Source organism: Macaca thibetana, chromosome 3 (genome assembly GCF_024542745.1).
Source record: "Macaca thibetana thibetana isolate TM-01 chromosome 3, ASM2454274v1, whole genome shotgun sequence".
NCBI lineage: Eukaryota > Metazoa > Chordata > Mammalia > Primates > Cercopithecidae > Macaca > Macaca thibetana.
The window spans coordinates 109,189,677-109,205,244 of record NC_065580.1 but is presented as its reverse complement, the minus strand read 5'-3'; the positions used below and the strand labels follow the sequence as shown (position 1 = coordinate 109,205,244).

At 37.6% G+C, this 15,568-nt stretch overlaps 2 protein-coding genes across 3 annotated transcripts in view; one reads left to right on the top strand and one right to left on the bottom strand.

Moving 5' to 3' along the window:
- YAE1 (YAE1 maturation factor of ABCE1) overlaps window positions 1-15,568 on the bottom strand; it is a 967,894-nt gene that overhangs the window by 721,090 nt on the left and 231,236 nt on the right. The window lies entirely within an intron of this gene.
- Window positions 1-15,568, top strand: part of VPS41 (VPS41 subunit of HOPS complex) — a 229,229-nt gene that overhangs the window by 89,578 nt on the left and 124,083 nt on the right. For both annotated transcript variants that reach the window (XM_050783300.1, XM_050783299.1), the window contains one exon: window positions 1,642-1,719. In XM_050783300.1, the coding sequence (XP_050639257.1) occupies window positions 1,642-1,719 (78 nt within the window). The remainder of the gene's footprint in view (window positions 1-1,641; window positions 1,720-15,568) is intronic.

Below are 15,568 nucleotides of genomic sequence, written 5' to 3'. Positions count from 1 at the left end.
TAGAAGTTCAAAAGTGGCCTTTTCAGCGGTGTCAGAGAATGACAGCATTAAAGCATTTTAAAGATCCAAGCTCCCTTCTCCCTTATTTTCCTAACAAACTAAATATAGTATTTATGAGGAGAATCAATATCGTGAAATACTTGGGGTGCAGTGAGCTTTTAAGACCCGTTCTTTTACCACAGATAGCCTCAGAATGGAGTATTGTTTGTTTTCAATTCTTATCATATGTGGTGTTTTTCTATTTAAATATTGTCAGTGTCACTGTAGCGGTAAAATTACAATCATTCGAGTCCTCTATTTCTGATTAGAACATTCTTTTGCTTTGGAGGAAGCATTCCTGTTTGTTTTAACTATTCAGACTAATTTCCCCCCAGAATTACCTATTCCCCTTTCCCTTCCAGCGCCCAAGCATTCTGTTTTCACCAGGCTTGCTGTCTGCCCTGGATGACTAATCGTCATGGCACCTGGTGCATTCAGGCAGGCCTGTGCAGCGGAATCGTCATACCTAGTTATGTCTGCACACCTGATGTTTTATTAACCAGTATTGATTTTTTTACCCTGGGGACTTTTTTCTTCCTGAAAAAAGGCAACCTTGCAGGAGTGAAAGGCATTGCAGGGGATGAATTTCTAATGAACTCCTTCTTTCCCTTTTTGTGACTCGTCTTTAATGTAGCTTCATATTTTAAGTGCCTGAACTGAAATTTCATTTTAAGCAATTCCATTTTGATAAATCCTTTTAAATCTTGACTTTCTGTAAGGTTATTTTTTAAAGATTGTGCTGCTTGACTGAAACACTTAGTGGTGCCTGTAAATTTGAGCGTTTCATTATGGGTTGCAAGGAAGCATGCTCACATGCAATGAAATACAGAGAATTTTGGACTATTTGAGTAATGCTGAAATAAATAAAAAGGGAGAAAACTCTCATGTCATATTATAGGTAGTCCTAAAGTTTCTTCCGGTTTATTTAAGGTTAGTTCAGATAATTAAAGAAACAGTAGGAGTTACGACATAAAATGAATATGTAGCTCAACAGTTATTTTATGACACAAAAGGGGTTTTTATTTTGCATGATAATATAAACACTAACACTCAACATTACACATTAACTTTTATAGAAGCATCCTAAAGCTAACTGATGGTATGAGTACACCTGAGATTTTCGGTTTCTCAATATGGCATGGATTTTCCATTTGAAAAAATAATTTGTTGTTTGCGTATGTGTGCAGCTTAAGCGATAGCACTGATTTACACATTTGCCATAAATTAGGGGGAGTTTCTGAATCATTCTCTTCTCACTTTGAGTTCAACTGTAGGTTGGTCGTGTTTTCACCGCTGCATTTTTAATTTACTGCCTCAGTCCATCAGGCATTGTGTATAGACTGCATACACACCATTAGTTGTCAGTAGATGAGGGTCCTCGTGAGTCATTCTGACAGCTGGCTTGCACTATCACAATAAAATAGGCCCTGTTCTGTTATTTCCCTGAAGCTGGAAATAAGCCTTCTCCAAGGAATGCATATCTTCTGAGACATTGCAGATCATTTATACATTAAGCGTCTTGTCTTTAAAAATGGTTTTATTACTACTTGTGTATTAATAGTATTATTAATTAATTAACTGGCCCCTTTGTTCTTCTTACAGTTTTTGGCATTGGGCACACATTATGGCAAGGTTTATTTACTTGATGTCCAGGGGAACATCACTCAGAAGTTTGATGTAGTAAGTATTCTGTATAAAATAATGTATGAGCTAAACTTCATGTTAAGTATTTGTGTTTTAGAATATTGGTTTACCAGTTTGTTTTAATAGCATAAAGAGGATCTTTATTAATTCAGTCAGAGTTCTAAGAGTATAAAATTGAACTTTATAATGTAGTCTAAAAACCTAAAGGTGAACTTATAAAGAAAGGGGTCTAGATACATGCATTATGTATTTTGACCGGGTATCTATTATATGCAAACTCCATGTAAAAATCTATACATCTATTTAATTGCAAATTCTTAATTATAGTCATCTATTTGGCTAATTTCGGGCATTTAGAATACTTCTGTGTTCTTTTAAAATTGTGACAGTGTAGAATGTCTAGATGAATTGTTGTTAAAAGAAAAATTGCTGCGTTGTTAGTGAATAATAGTGCAAATTTACATACTCTGGAAGTTTGTGGAATCCTTAAAGTATGAACCCCCTCATTTAGTGACTAATGTCAGTTGTAAGTACATGCCCTGTCTTCTTATTGAGATGCCAAATGTAATTGAAAGTTGATTGATCACCTTGCTGAATCAGTTTATCTCTTCTAAATATACAAAGAAAATATTTTATGTGACTCTTTTGATGCTTGGACTCTTAGGGGATTATATTGATTGAAAGCAAAGAACCAGGCTTTCTTTTTTAATTGTGCTTTGGAATCATTGAGGATGAAGATACTATTGAATTTGAAGCTTGATTTTGGTGTGTAAGGTGTACCTTAAAGGTGTCAAGAACTTCCATGGTTGTGTAAATATGACACAACCGTTTGGTATGAAAAAGGTGCTCATTTCGGGGTAAAGGTGCTCATTACTACTTTTTTGAAGAAAGCATCAGCACTTGTCAAAAGATCCATCTATTGATGTAGTTTAGAAAGGAGATTACAGTTTCTAAAGCTGACACATTGTGTGGGAAAGGAAAAGGGATGCCTTGTTTTGCTAAAAAGAAATAGAACCCTGGAATGAGGACAATCTTTGGAGCAGCACAGACAGGGAATTATGTGCTCTAATCATACTGATGCATCAGGCAAATCCCTTTGAGGTAAGAGGAATATACTTTTGACTCTCCCTCATCTTCCCCCTGGACACTGGACATGCTTCTTGATGACCAAAGCATTTGGCCTTTCAGTTGCCATCCATTAAAATGTGTACCTGGTACTGGGCCAGGGCTCGTTTTTGTGGCATTGTGCATGCCCCCTCACCTTTAAAAAGATTGGCTGTATAGTTTCTCAAATTTCCTGCTCCCATTACATGAGTCCCTGACACTCTGCTTCTGTCTTTTTCATATTAAATAGAAATTGCAGTGTTTGCTTGCTAAGGTTCATGGGCATATACCATTGGTTCCATTGCCAAAAGGTTCATGGGCATATACCATTGGTTCCATTGCCAAAAGTCAGTCCTTGTATCTGTTCCATATAAGCCTTCAGTTATATCTTCTCTCATGTCTGTTTTATGTCGAGTATATCCTACATCCATCCTCTTTCAGGTAATTTATGATATCCATAAATTTGTACAAATCTGTCTTCAATTCTTTTTTCAGTCCTGACTATATGACATCTTTGAAAATGAAGCTCTCTATAGCTTTGCACCTTTTATTTGGCAAGGGAGGAAGATAGTTTGGTGCTATTTTTGTGTGTTTGTTTACCTTACTGAAGAAGTTGATAGTCTGTTTTTGAAAGTTCTCCTTAGGCCATGGCTTCTTCGTGATCATTGGCAGAATCTACTGCAGCCAAGCGTCTGTCTGCCTAATGACCTGGCAGTTTGCACTCCTAAGTACATATTCAATAAAAATACATGCAGTGCATATGTCCACACAAAAAACAGTTTGTTAATAATAGTTTAATTCATAATAGCCTCAAACTAGAAACAACTCAAATGTCCGTCAATAGTAGAATGGATAATTGTGGTGCATTCTTAGCAAATTGAAAAGAACAAACTATTGATAGATTAATTTCATAGACTTAATGTTCAGCCAAAGAAGCCAGACCCAAATATGTTCATGTGGTATGATAGCTTTTATATGGTCGTCAAGAAAAAGCAAAACTAAATTATAGCAATAGAGTTCAAATAATGGTTTGACCTGGGAGGGAGCACAGAAGAGTCTTCTGGAGGGCTGAAAATACTGTCTTGGTGGTTTTCTCATGATCTACATATGTAAAAATCACTAAGCTATCATTTGAGATCTTTCTACTTTATATAAATTGTTCCTCAATAACACGCACATACTTGCACAAACACCTATACATGTGTGCATGTCTTTGGTTGAGCTTGAGCAGTGCTCGCATTATCCTGGTTTGTTGAAGCAACCCCTTTCTGCTACTTAATTCTGAATAATAGTAAACTTCCTAGGTTGATATCCTGTTCAGAGATCATTTTGTACATCAATCATGACACTGAGGTTATTCCCATGGCTGTATATTCTAAAGTTACATAAGAAGGTTGACAGGATTCTGTTTTGTACAGCCATCTTTTGTTAATGAAGAGTGACAACTGCTAGAGTGATACTTTATTATGCATATTAATCCTCAGTTTTCAGAATATTTGAAAGAATATTCAGCATATGTTAATTCAAACACTTTGGCCATAAATGGTTTTTTGAGATTATTTCTAGATATAGCTTTATGTTAACTCAAAACTTAATTGCTAAAGCAGTTTTACTTAACTCACAGAGTAAAATAACGTGACTTCAGAATTCTTACAGAATCTTAGATTCCTTCTAAATTCCCACAATATTTATGCCCATATAACCACATTAATCATAGTATAATCATGCGTCGCTTAACAGTGGGATGCATTCTGAGAAATGTGGCGTTAGGCAATTTTGTTATTATGTGGACATCATAGCCTCTACTTACACAGATCTAGATTGTACAGCCTACTATACACTTAGGCTGTATGGTATAGCCTGTTGCTCCTAGACTACAAACTTGTACAGCATATTATTGTCCTGAATACCTTAGGCAATTGGAACACAATGGCAAGTATTTGTGCCTTTAAGGATACCTAAATATAGAAATGATACCATAAAAATATGGTATATAAGATGACAAATGAATGATACATCTGTATAAGGGACTTACCATGAATGGAACTTACAGGACTGGAAGTTGTTCTGGGTGAGTCAATAAAGGAGTAGTGAGTGAATGTGAAGGCTTAGGACAGTACTGCTGTAGACATTATTCATCCGGTACACTTGAGCTAAACTCAATTTATTTAAACATTTTCTTTCTCCACTAACATATTAAGCTTAGCTTACTGTAACTTTTTTTACTTTATAAGCTTTTTAATTTTAAAAATTTTGGCTTTATAATAGCACAGCTTAAAGCAAGCACATTGTACAGCTGTACAAAATATTTCTTTATATATTTATTTTATAAACTCTTTTCTATTTAGTCTTTTTTTTTCTTTTCTACTTTTAAAACTTTTTGTTAAAAATGAAGATACAAACACACACATTAGCCTAGGCCTACCCAGGGTCAGGATCTTCAATATCCACCTCCGCATTTTGTCCTGCTGGAAGGCCTTCAGGGGCAGTAATGCACATGGAGCTGTCATCTCCTGTGATAACAATGCCTTCTTCCTGATACCTCCAGAAGGACCTGCGTGAGGCTGTTTTACAGGTGACTTCTTTTTTTATAAGTAGGAGGGATGTATTCTAAATACCGATAAGAAGTATAGTATAGTAAATACATAAGCCAGCAACACAGTCATTTATTGTCATCATAAAGTGTTATGTAGTACATAATTGTGTGTGCTAGACTTTACATGAGTGGCAGCTCACTAGGTTTGTTTACACTAGCATCATCACAGACACATGAGTAATGTGTTGTGCTGTGGTGTTACTAGACTGCAATGACACAGAGTGATAGAAATTTTCCAGCTCCGTTATAATGTTTTTTTATCTAAATATTTAGGAAAAGATAGCTTGTAAAGCATTACAGTCTTATGGGACCACTGTAGTCTATGATGTAAACCAAAAATAAAATTCTAAGCTTCTCAGTCTACTGAATGAACTCCTCCTCTCAGGATTCGTGGAAAACTGGTTCAGGCCATGATGGGAATGGGGATTCAGACATGCCTCATGATATTCTCTTCTTTTTGGAATTCAGGCACAACTGCCCAGCATTAACATTAAGACAGAGATCTTAAGACTGACAAAACAGAACTCTTTGTAGTGTGAAAGGAAATAAGATACCAAATTCCAACCTGACTCTAATATGGCATCACGTGACAGATAGCAGGCCCTGAAAGAAGTCCAAGTATTTTACTCTAATATATATTTCTTTGACATATTTTGAAAGAGCTGTGTCAAGCTGTCTCTTTTGGGGAAAATTTACATTCTGTAGAGAATCCCCTTCCCTTTCCGGGTCTTTTTCTGATCCTGAAGAGAGTAGCTTCAAGGTCTGAATAGGAAACATTTGTCATGTGTTACCTCTAAGGGTGCCACCTATGAGACTTCTTCTGCATAGTAAGAACCTTGGTCTTCACAATTCCCTATCTTAACTCAGATATGCCTTTCTGCTGATTCTTTCTAGTGATAACTCTTTCAAGCAGTTGCCAATCAGAACATCTTTGAATCTATGACTTGTAAACATCCCTCTTTCCTCTCATCTCCTCTTTGAATTGTCCCAAACCATTGGTTTTTCTGGACCAAACCAATGTGTACCTCACATGTATTGATTGATGTCTTAGGTCTCCCTAAAACATGTAAAATCAAGCTGTAACCCAGCCACCTTGGGCACATTTCTGAGGATCCCTTGAGCTTTATTATGGGTCATGGTCCTTACATTTGGCTCAGAATAAATCTCTTAGAGTATTTTACAATTTGGCTTTTTAGTCAACAGTGGGTATATGTGGTCTCTTGTTGACCAAAACGTTGTTATGAAGTGCATAATTGTAGTTACTTTTTCTTTAATAGCCTCCAATTTATTTAAGCATTTTAATTAAAAACTTGTTAATTAAGGGTACTTAGTTTGAAGCAATGATCAAATTATTATGCCATGTCTTTGTTAAATATTTAGGAGCATTAGGCCATGTGTTTTAAATATTTATTCCTTTAAGTGTGCTAGTGAGAGAGCAAAAAACTTGCTGATCAAACATAAATTTCTACTGTTTACCTTTATGTGTTTTTCTTTCTTTGCTAGAAATAGAAAATGATGAGGTTTTGCTGTAAGGCACTATGGTAAGAGACATTATATAAATATTTATATAATGGATGATTATGAAAAAAAGGGGATTAAAACAAAACAGGAGCTTAGTGGGCATTTTGTGTTAAGATAAATATCACATTTTTGAAATTAATCTCTTGAGGCAGAGGTGGGATGATGATTCACCTTGTCAGCTAGCAGAATCTATTAGTATTTCTATTCCTGTTTTTGATTTGAGATTAAACTAACAGACTGTATTCCTTAGTTGCTCACACCTTTCATGTTCATGTGCTAGTAAAAACACAGACTTCTGTCCATCTAACGGTTGTGTCTCTGAGAACATTTCAGAGTTCTTTGTTACTTCCCACATCAAGTCCTAACTATCTAGCTAAGCATTCCAGACCCTGGTCATTTGGTGAAACCCACCTTTCTAATCTTAGTTTTAATTTCTTCCCCTCTAGTAATTTTTATCTGTTCACCACCTTCTAAATTTTGCCGTGGGCATGCTTGTTTCTAAGCTTTTGATCACTTCTTTTCTCTCTAGAATGCACTTCTGTGAATCTCCATTCTTTCTGCAAAGTACCTCCCCTGGATTGTAACCCTGAGGTGTTTTCTTCCTCTAAACTCCTGTATTATTACTATTTCACTTGTAGTGTGGCCCCTCATAGTGTCAGTACCAGCCTCACATTCATATTTGAAGTCTTGGAGGATAGTTTTCATGTCTCCTGGTATAATCCTCTCCTCTTCCTCACCTTTCTCTTTTCTCTGGTGCTATTTGGTATCCAGTAAGTATATATTGGCTGGTAATATTGTTTTGAAACAAAGCCATGGAACTGGTGATTTTCTGTTACTACCTTTCAGGAAGGCCTCTGGGAGCCAGTTCTCTGTTCTCCTCTGTATTATTCCACCTTCACTTGCCCATTGGATGTATAATTAGAAATTTCATACTGAGAGCTACTGCAGACTGAATTGTTCCCCACCTCCTAATTCATGTGTTGAAGTCCTAACCCCCAGTGTGATGGTATTTAGAATTGGAGACTTGGGGGGTAATTAAATTTTAGATGAGGGCCAGGCATGGTGTAAACTCAGGAGGCTATGGCGGGAGGATCACTTGAGCCCAGGAGTTCCAGGCTGCAGTTAGTTATGATTGCACCACTGCACACTCTAGCCTGGGTGACAGAGCAAGACTCTGTCTCTTAAAAACAAAAACAAGTTGAAACAATTTAGATGAAGTCATGAGGGTGGAGTCCTCAAGATGAGATTAGTGCCCATATAAGAAGAGACAGGAGAGACCTTCCCTTCCTCCCCTTTCCTGCTGGCCATGTAAGGACACATCAAGAAGGCTGTCTGCAAGCCAGGAAGAGAACTCTCACCAGAATGTGACCATACTGGCAGATTGAGGACCTCCAGCCTCCAAAACTAAGAGAATTTCTGTTGTTTAAGCCACTGTGTGATATTTTGTTATGGCAGTTCAAGCTGGCTAATATAAGATAAAAGTCTTAAATCTTACTTTTGGAAAGTAACCCTTATATTTAGCAGTATTTAAGTTTTTAATATATACTTATACCTTTTCTAGTTGCTATGGGTAATGTGTAAAGTCATGAAAGCGTAGAAGCTAAAGAGACTTTAAAAGATCATTCCAGGTATAAAACGTACCAGGGAAGAAGTGTGATGTAAATTGGGCTTGAGCTGTTCTGGTTATGTATTCCATGCCCACTACTCTTCCACCCTTATCTCCTTGTACATTCAAGACCTCTGTTACGTAGCGAGACAGTCTTATTAGGGCACTTCCCTAACTTAAGTATCAAAACATGTTTTTGTGACTGGTTCCTCATCTATGAGTGATGATGGTTTCATTTTTCTCCCTGGACTTTGGAACTCAACCATCTTTTGGACTGTACTCCTGACCTTTTGTTGCTTTCTTTGACTTAGAAGAATTTATTTCTAATATAAATCAGCTCCTCTTTTCTCTTTCCTCTGGATTAATATATGAGTGTTTGGAGGATCACCCATCTCTCTTTTCATGTTTCAGCAAAAGAAATGCTCATCTTCCTTCTCTCCTCTCTCTTTGACAGTATAATCCTGAAGATTCAGTGTTCCTTTAAGCTGCTTAAATTGCATTTTTAATATTCACAACACAAACACCTTTTTTTTTTTTTTTTTTTGAGACAGAGTCTCAGTCTGTCACCAGGCTGGAGTGCAGTGGCGTGATCTCGGCTCACTGCAACCTCTGCCTCCCAGGTTCAAGCAATTCTCCTGCCTCAGCCTCCCTGAGTAGCTGGGACTACAGGTGTGTGCCACCATGCCCAGCTAATTTTCATATTTTTAGTAGAGACAGGGTTTCACCATGTTGGCTAGGATGGTCTCAATCTCTTGACCTCATGATCCGCCCGCCTCGGCCTCCCAAAGTGCTGGGATTACAGGTGTGAGCCACCACGCCCAGCCCACTTTTTTTTTTTATCCTTTACATGGCTTAACCATCTCCTTCTTTGTGTTACCTCCACTTTCCTTTTTTTTTTTCTCCACTTCTTGAACATACGGTACTTTTGTCACAATTATTTGCCTCAATGTCATTTTCCCCATAGAATGCTAATTTCCTGAGGACGGTTTGTGTAATTTATCTCTGCATCATCAGTGCTCAGCATAAAAGCTAGTGAACTGATAGAAATAAGAAATTGATGGAAGTTGGCTGAACTAATCCATAGTTCCAAATTTGCAAAGTTTCACATATTTAGACTATTTTCCAGATAATCAAGGTTTTTTTATACTTTCCTCTCCCATAATCAGGATTATTGTGTGTACATTATAGGAAATTGTTTGGGCATGACCATCTCTTTGACAGTTAATACAGATGCCATACATTCATTATTCCCCTAAACAGCCTAACTGTTTTGGGCTTATTCATAATGTGGCCAGTGTGATGCTGGGTGACTATTCATTGGAAGAATCTTTGGAGCAGATCTATAAACTTAAGCTGTGTATCCTTGAACAAAGAACCATGCTCTACTCTTGGTCTAATGGTACTCACTTATCGACCTGAAGCAAATACCATCTGTAGTATGCTGTTCTAGATGTGACATCATTAATTGACAAGCAGGGCATGTATCTTTTTGATATGATCAAAGTGGTTCATTGTTGGCTCAAATGTGCCAGTGCCTGTAATACTTGTTTAAGACTGATTGACAGGTCTCAGATTCTTGTGTGTTTAAAGAACTTGTTTTCTATATTTGAACTCCATATTTTGAGTGATAAGAGATGTGTCAAAGGAATTGAGAATTACTTAAATGGAAATCATTGTAACTTCTGATGAATGATGCCAAGGCAAGTCATATTTCCAGTTGTCTGCATTAAAAAATAATCTCAAGTTTGTGGGTTAAGTATTTATAGGTAGCTCGATAATTTTGATGCATAAAAAAAATCTCAAGTTTGTGGGTTAAGTATTTATAGATAGCTCGATAATTTTGATGGCTTCTATGCACCAAAGTGGCTAAGAAAACATGGTCAGAATTAAGGATGCTTCTCTCTTTTAGAGTAAAGTGTCATACTTACAGAATGTTTTAATGTCTGACCCTTTAATGGTAACTCCATTTAGGCGAATATGCCTTAAATAGCTAAAATTGAAAATGCTCCTTCACTGAATGAAATTACCCTGGTATTTCACATATTTCAAAGTCAGGGTTAAAGTAATTTTAACTTTGTGGAACATGACTCTGAATTGGGTAGTAGACTGGGGCTTAGTTGTCTGAAGCCTTTGGATTTCATTCTTCAGTACAGGGTACTCTCAGTTCTGGTGCTTCGTTCTTTGGGGTTCAAGGCCATCATTGCAAAGTAAGAGCTTTAAAAGGATTATGAATAAGACGTAGACCTAGGGGAGGAGTCTCCACCTTTGTAAGTGGGAGATGGGGAACCTGTAGAAAGTGAAATTTGAGGTGAATCTGGAAAGATGCATGTGCATTTTCCAGGTTGTTATAGTGGAGTTAAGACAGTGATAACATTCTTCTTATGAAACAGGGAATCACCAAAGGGTGAGGAACATTTACCATGGACTTTTTATCTTCATATATATTGTGTTAATTATCTAGTAGTATCTTGAGAATAAGGGAGTGGAGAGGAGAGAATGGATGGTGAGATGCAATGGGAGCAAATTATTTGGCAGGTTTCGCCAAAGGACCAAAGGAAAAAGAATGGAGTGATTTCAGGGGAGTGTCTTTGTGGTGACTGACTTTGGAGTTCAGGGTATTTAGGGAACTAAATGAACCAGAAGGATGATGGTAAATCAGATGTCAGGGACTAGAAGGCAGGGGCTTTGTATGTGAATAGGGTTTGAGTGTCTGTGCATATGGTTTAACAACAAATAATTTATACCTTGAGTTTGTTTTGTTAATAATAGACTTCTTAGTCTCTGGGAACCATGACAGGGTATATTTCAAAATGATAGTGTATGCTTCTTTCTTAAACAAGCTCTGTTTTTCTGTTTGAGTAGCTTTGTTTGAGTCACCTTCTCTAGAACTTATTTATTTGGCTATAATTCCTAATGTTTTTCATTTAATAGGATTATGATATATTAGGATAGATGAATACTTAATGGATATTTTTCATCTGTCCACTCAAGACATGAAGTTCTTGTTACCCACACAACAGGTTGGTTTGATTGCTGGGCTAGGTATCAATGACCACAACCAAGGAGATTTAGTAAGATTTAGTATTTAGTAAAGGGATTTTATTGGTTGTAACAAGTAAGGAGAACACCAGGGATAGTTCTCAAAGCAGTGTCTCTCGAAGCTGGGGACTGGGTCAGGTTTTATAAGCATAGGGTAATGAGGTGTGATCTGATTGGATCTTGCAATGAGGTGATGCTGGGAGGCCTGATCTGACAGGATTCTGCCTTGGGGTAATGCTAGAGCTCCATCTGATTGGATCCTGGATCCTGTTGTGTGGTGTTCACTTCTTAATTCATCCTGCTCTTAGATTCCCCCTGTGGTTGCATGCTTGGTTCATCTGGGCATGCTCAGGTTACATGAGCTGAGGGTCCATGGCAAATGAAAACGCACAACCTTGTTACCCAGAAGTTGAATCATATTGTTCTGGTGCGACTATACTTCCACAACATTCTTGTCATTTGGTTGCCCAATCTTTATTTTATATTTCTATTAAGATGAATTTCGTTATTTCCATGGGCAGCTATTAAATCTTAACACTTTGACTTTTTTTTAAGTTTAATTTATAGCAAGGAAAAAAATCATATTAAAACTAATTAAAATGGAATAATTCATACCACTAAATATACCTTTAGAATGGCTGAAATTACAAAGACGAATCATACCAAGTATTGGTGAGCATGTGGAGGAACTAGAATTCTCATACATTGCTGGTGGATGTACGATAGCATAACAACTTTGGAAAACAGTTTGGCAAAATTTTGAAACATGAAACATATACCTATCATACAGTCCAGCCTTTCAAACTTAGGAAATGAACACATATACACCTATAAAGATTTCTACATAAATATTCATATCAGTTTTGTTTGTAATAATCCCAAAGTGGAAACAGTATATATGTCCATTTGCAGGTGAATGGGTAGACAAAATGTGGTGTATCCAAACAATGGCCATTCAACTCACAATAAAAAAGAATGAACTATTGATACGTGCTAAGTATGGATGAATATCAGCTCTATAGTGTTAAGTAAAAGAAGGCAGATTCAAAAGGCTACATATTATAATATTTGCATTTAGATAACATTCTAGAAAATGCAAACAAATCTGTAGTCACAGAAAGCAGATCAGTGGTTGCCTGGAGTTTCATCTCAGAGGAAAAGAACTAAATGCCCTGTGGGATAGTCTAAAAATCTGATTTCATTTTACTGATGTGGAAAAAAGATTAATATATTACTCAGGGCTCTCTTCGTTGCTTGGTGGCAGACATGTGTGTGAGTCCTAACCTAATCATATAGAAGGAGTTTCTTACAGAAAAAAGCAGGTTTGTTACTGCTTTAAGCTGCCCAGGAACCAACTTTTCAGTGTCCCGTACACATAGTGAGTGATGTGAAATCTTTGGGTGGGGTTGGGATATTGTTACTGACTCTTTCCTTCGAATAAATTCTATGGAAATCACCTGGACAGATGCTGTAAACATTTTTAGGGTTCTATTGCAGATTGCTACATTTCCCTGCAGTTAGGTTACACCGAAATTATGTTCCCACCAGCAGTCTGTTTATCATTGTATCTCATCACCAACATTGGCTGTTATTATTTGAAAATTCATTGCTGCTTGGATTTCTAGAAAATGGGAATTTGTCAATTTAGTTTGTATTTTTCTGGTTCCTAATGAGGCTGTTTACTCTTGAGAATTGTTAGTTTATATACTTTGCCAGTATATGTGTAAAGTTCTAAATTGATTTGTAATTAAGGAGTTCATTGCTTATAAGCAGAAATAACATTGATCGGGGTGGCTCATGTGATGACTCAAAATCAGAAGAATTAAGTCGCTACCAAGTCAAATTTAACACTTACCAGTCTTCCTATTATTAAATAAAATCCTATGATTTGCTTTTAGGAAAACATTCAATTTCACACTGAATTATTAATATTTTAAATCTGAACTTTTTTCATTTGCTTGTGCACTTGTTTTGATCTTTAAGTTCTTTAAAAGCTTAATTAGAAGGTGTTTGTACCAAGTGTTAAGAGTATATATATTTTTGTTAAAATGTTACTTACATAAGGAACTCTTACAGATCCATAAGGAAAACCCAAACAACTCAGAATGAAATTGGGCAAATGACATGAACAGGCGGTTCTCAGAAGAACACCAAATGCCCGGTAGCCGTGTGAAAATATCCTTGATTTCTATAGTAATCACAGAATAATAAGGGAAATGTGAAGTAAGACAATATGGTACCATTTTATACCCATCAACTTGGCAAAGCATTTAAAAGTCTGATCAATACCAGATCCTGGTGCTGTGCCAGGGAATTGGGAGCTGTTCTCCAGGTTGGAAGGTATAGAAAGTCTGGACACAACTTCTTATTTGAAGAGTGACAAATGTCTGCTAGTCTGTGGGCTTATCTTTCAGTTTCCCATTTATGGTGTTGTAGGTTCAGAAATTTTTTATTTTAATGCAGTAAATACGTATCAGTCTTCTCATTTATAGTTTGTGTTTTTTGTGTCTTCTAAGGGAAAATTGTATTTGCTCCTACAAAGTTGTAAAGATATGATACGGAAGGCGGGCAAGGAAGTTCTGGGAAGAGAAGAGCATGTCTCTGGCTAGGGCTCCACTCCTGGGCCTATACCTAAGGACCTAGGTGAGGACAGGAATTCCTGTTTTCCTGCCCAAACATTGCATTTCCAGAGATCCCCCTGTCCTGCCACCACCGCCCCCAACAACCTGTGCCTATAAAAACCCTGAGTCCCTAGTGGGCAGAGACAAAAGCAGCTGGACGTCCAGAGGAACACATCAGCAGAAGAACACACAAGTGGGACATTGAGAGGAGCACATCGGTTGAAGAGCATGCCAACAGGCACCAGCAGACACCGGCACCCTGGCCTGGGAGGTTGGAGGAGAGCCTGGGCTGCTGAGCGGCCAGACTTCAGGGGAAAACCATCTCCCTTTTGGCGCCCCCATCTGCTGAGAGCTACTTCCACTCAATAAAACCTTGTACTAATTCTCCAAGCCCAGGTGTGATCTGATTCTTCCGGTACACCAAGGCAAGAAACCCTAGGATACAGAAAGCCCTTTATCCTTGCGATAAAGCAGTGGGTCTGATTGAGCTGGCTAACACAAGCCACCTACAGATGGCTAAACTAAAAGAGCATTCTGTAACCCACCCCCACTGGGGCTTCAGAAGCTGTAAACATTCACCCCTAGATGCTGCCGTGGGGTCAGGAGCACCACAGCCCGCCTGTCTGCATACTCCTCCTAGGGGTTTGAGTAACGGGGCACCAAAGAAGTGAGCCACATTGCCATCACATGCCCTGTGAAGGAGATAAGGGAACTTGTCTTGTTTCAATATTCTCTGTATGTCCTTCTAAAGTTTTAAAGTTTTGCTTTTTGCATTATCTTCACTTTTCCTCAAGAAAAAAATTCTCACTGGACTGTGAGAAGAATTTATTCCTTGATATTGTGACAGATACTGAAGTTCTTATCTTGCCAGAAAAAAAATTACATGAAAATGAGTCCCCTGAACCTACTGATTTCCCATTTTCTTTCCTTAGCGCCTGTCCAGCCCTTGACCCTATTGCATTAGTGGAATCTACTATCCCAGATTGGATATAGAAAGAGCAGTGTTGTTGGAATGATTAGAGAAGAAACTCTGGCGGGGCGGTAATGTCCAGCAGAAGGATGGTTGGCGGGTTCTGAGGTGGCAGCACTGCATGCAGACCAGGCTTGGGGTCAGACGTCAGCCAGCTGTCCCTGCCCCATGTTCATTAGCTTGATGTGTTACCACACTTTCTTCATCTGTAAAGTGTGGATCATAGTCATACCTCTCATTTAGATGATGGTTTTGAGAATTATATGAATGAATACATGTAAAACATGTAACACAAGGCTTAGTAAACATTAGTCATTATCAGAAGGTAGATCAAGCTAAGAGTCCAATTGAACATGTTTACTACACTTCCTGAAGAACTGTTATTTTTGAATTTATTCATATGGTTGGCTTTAATAATGTTCAGTTGT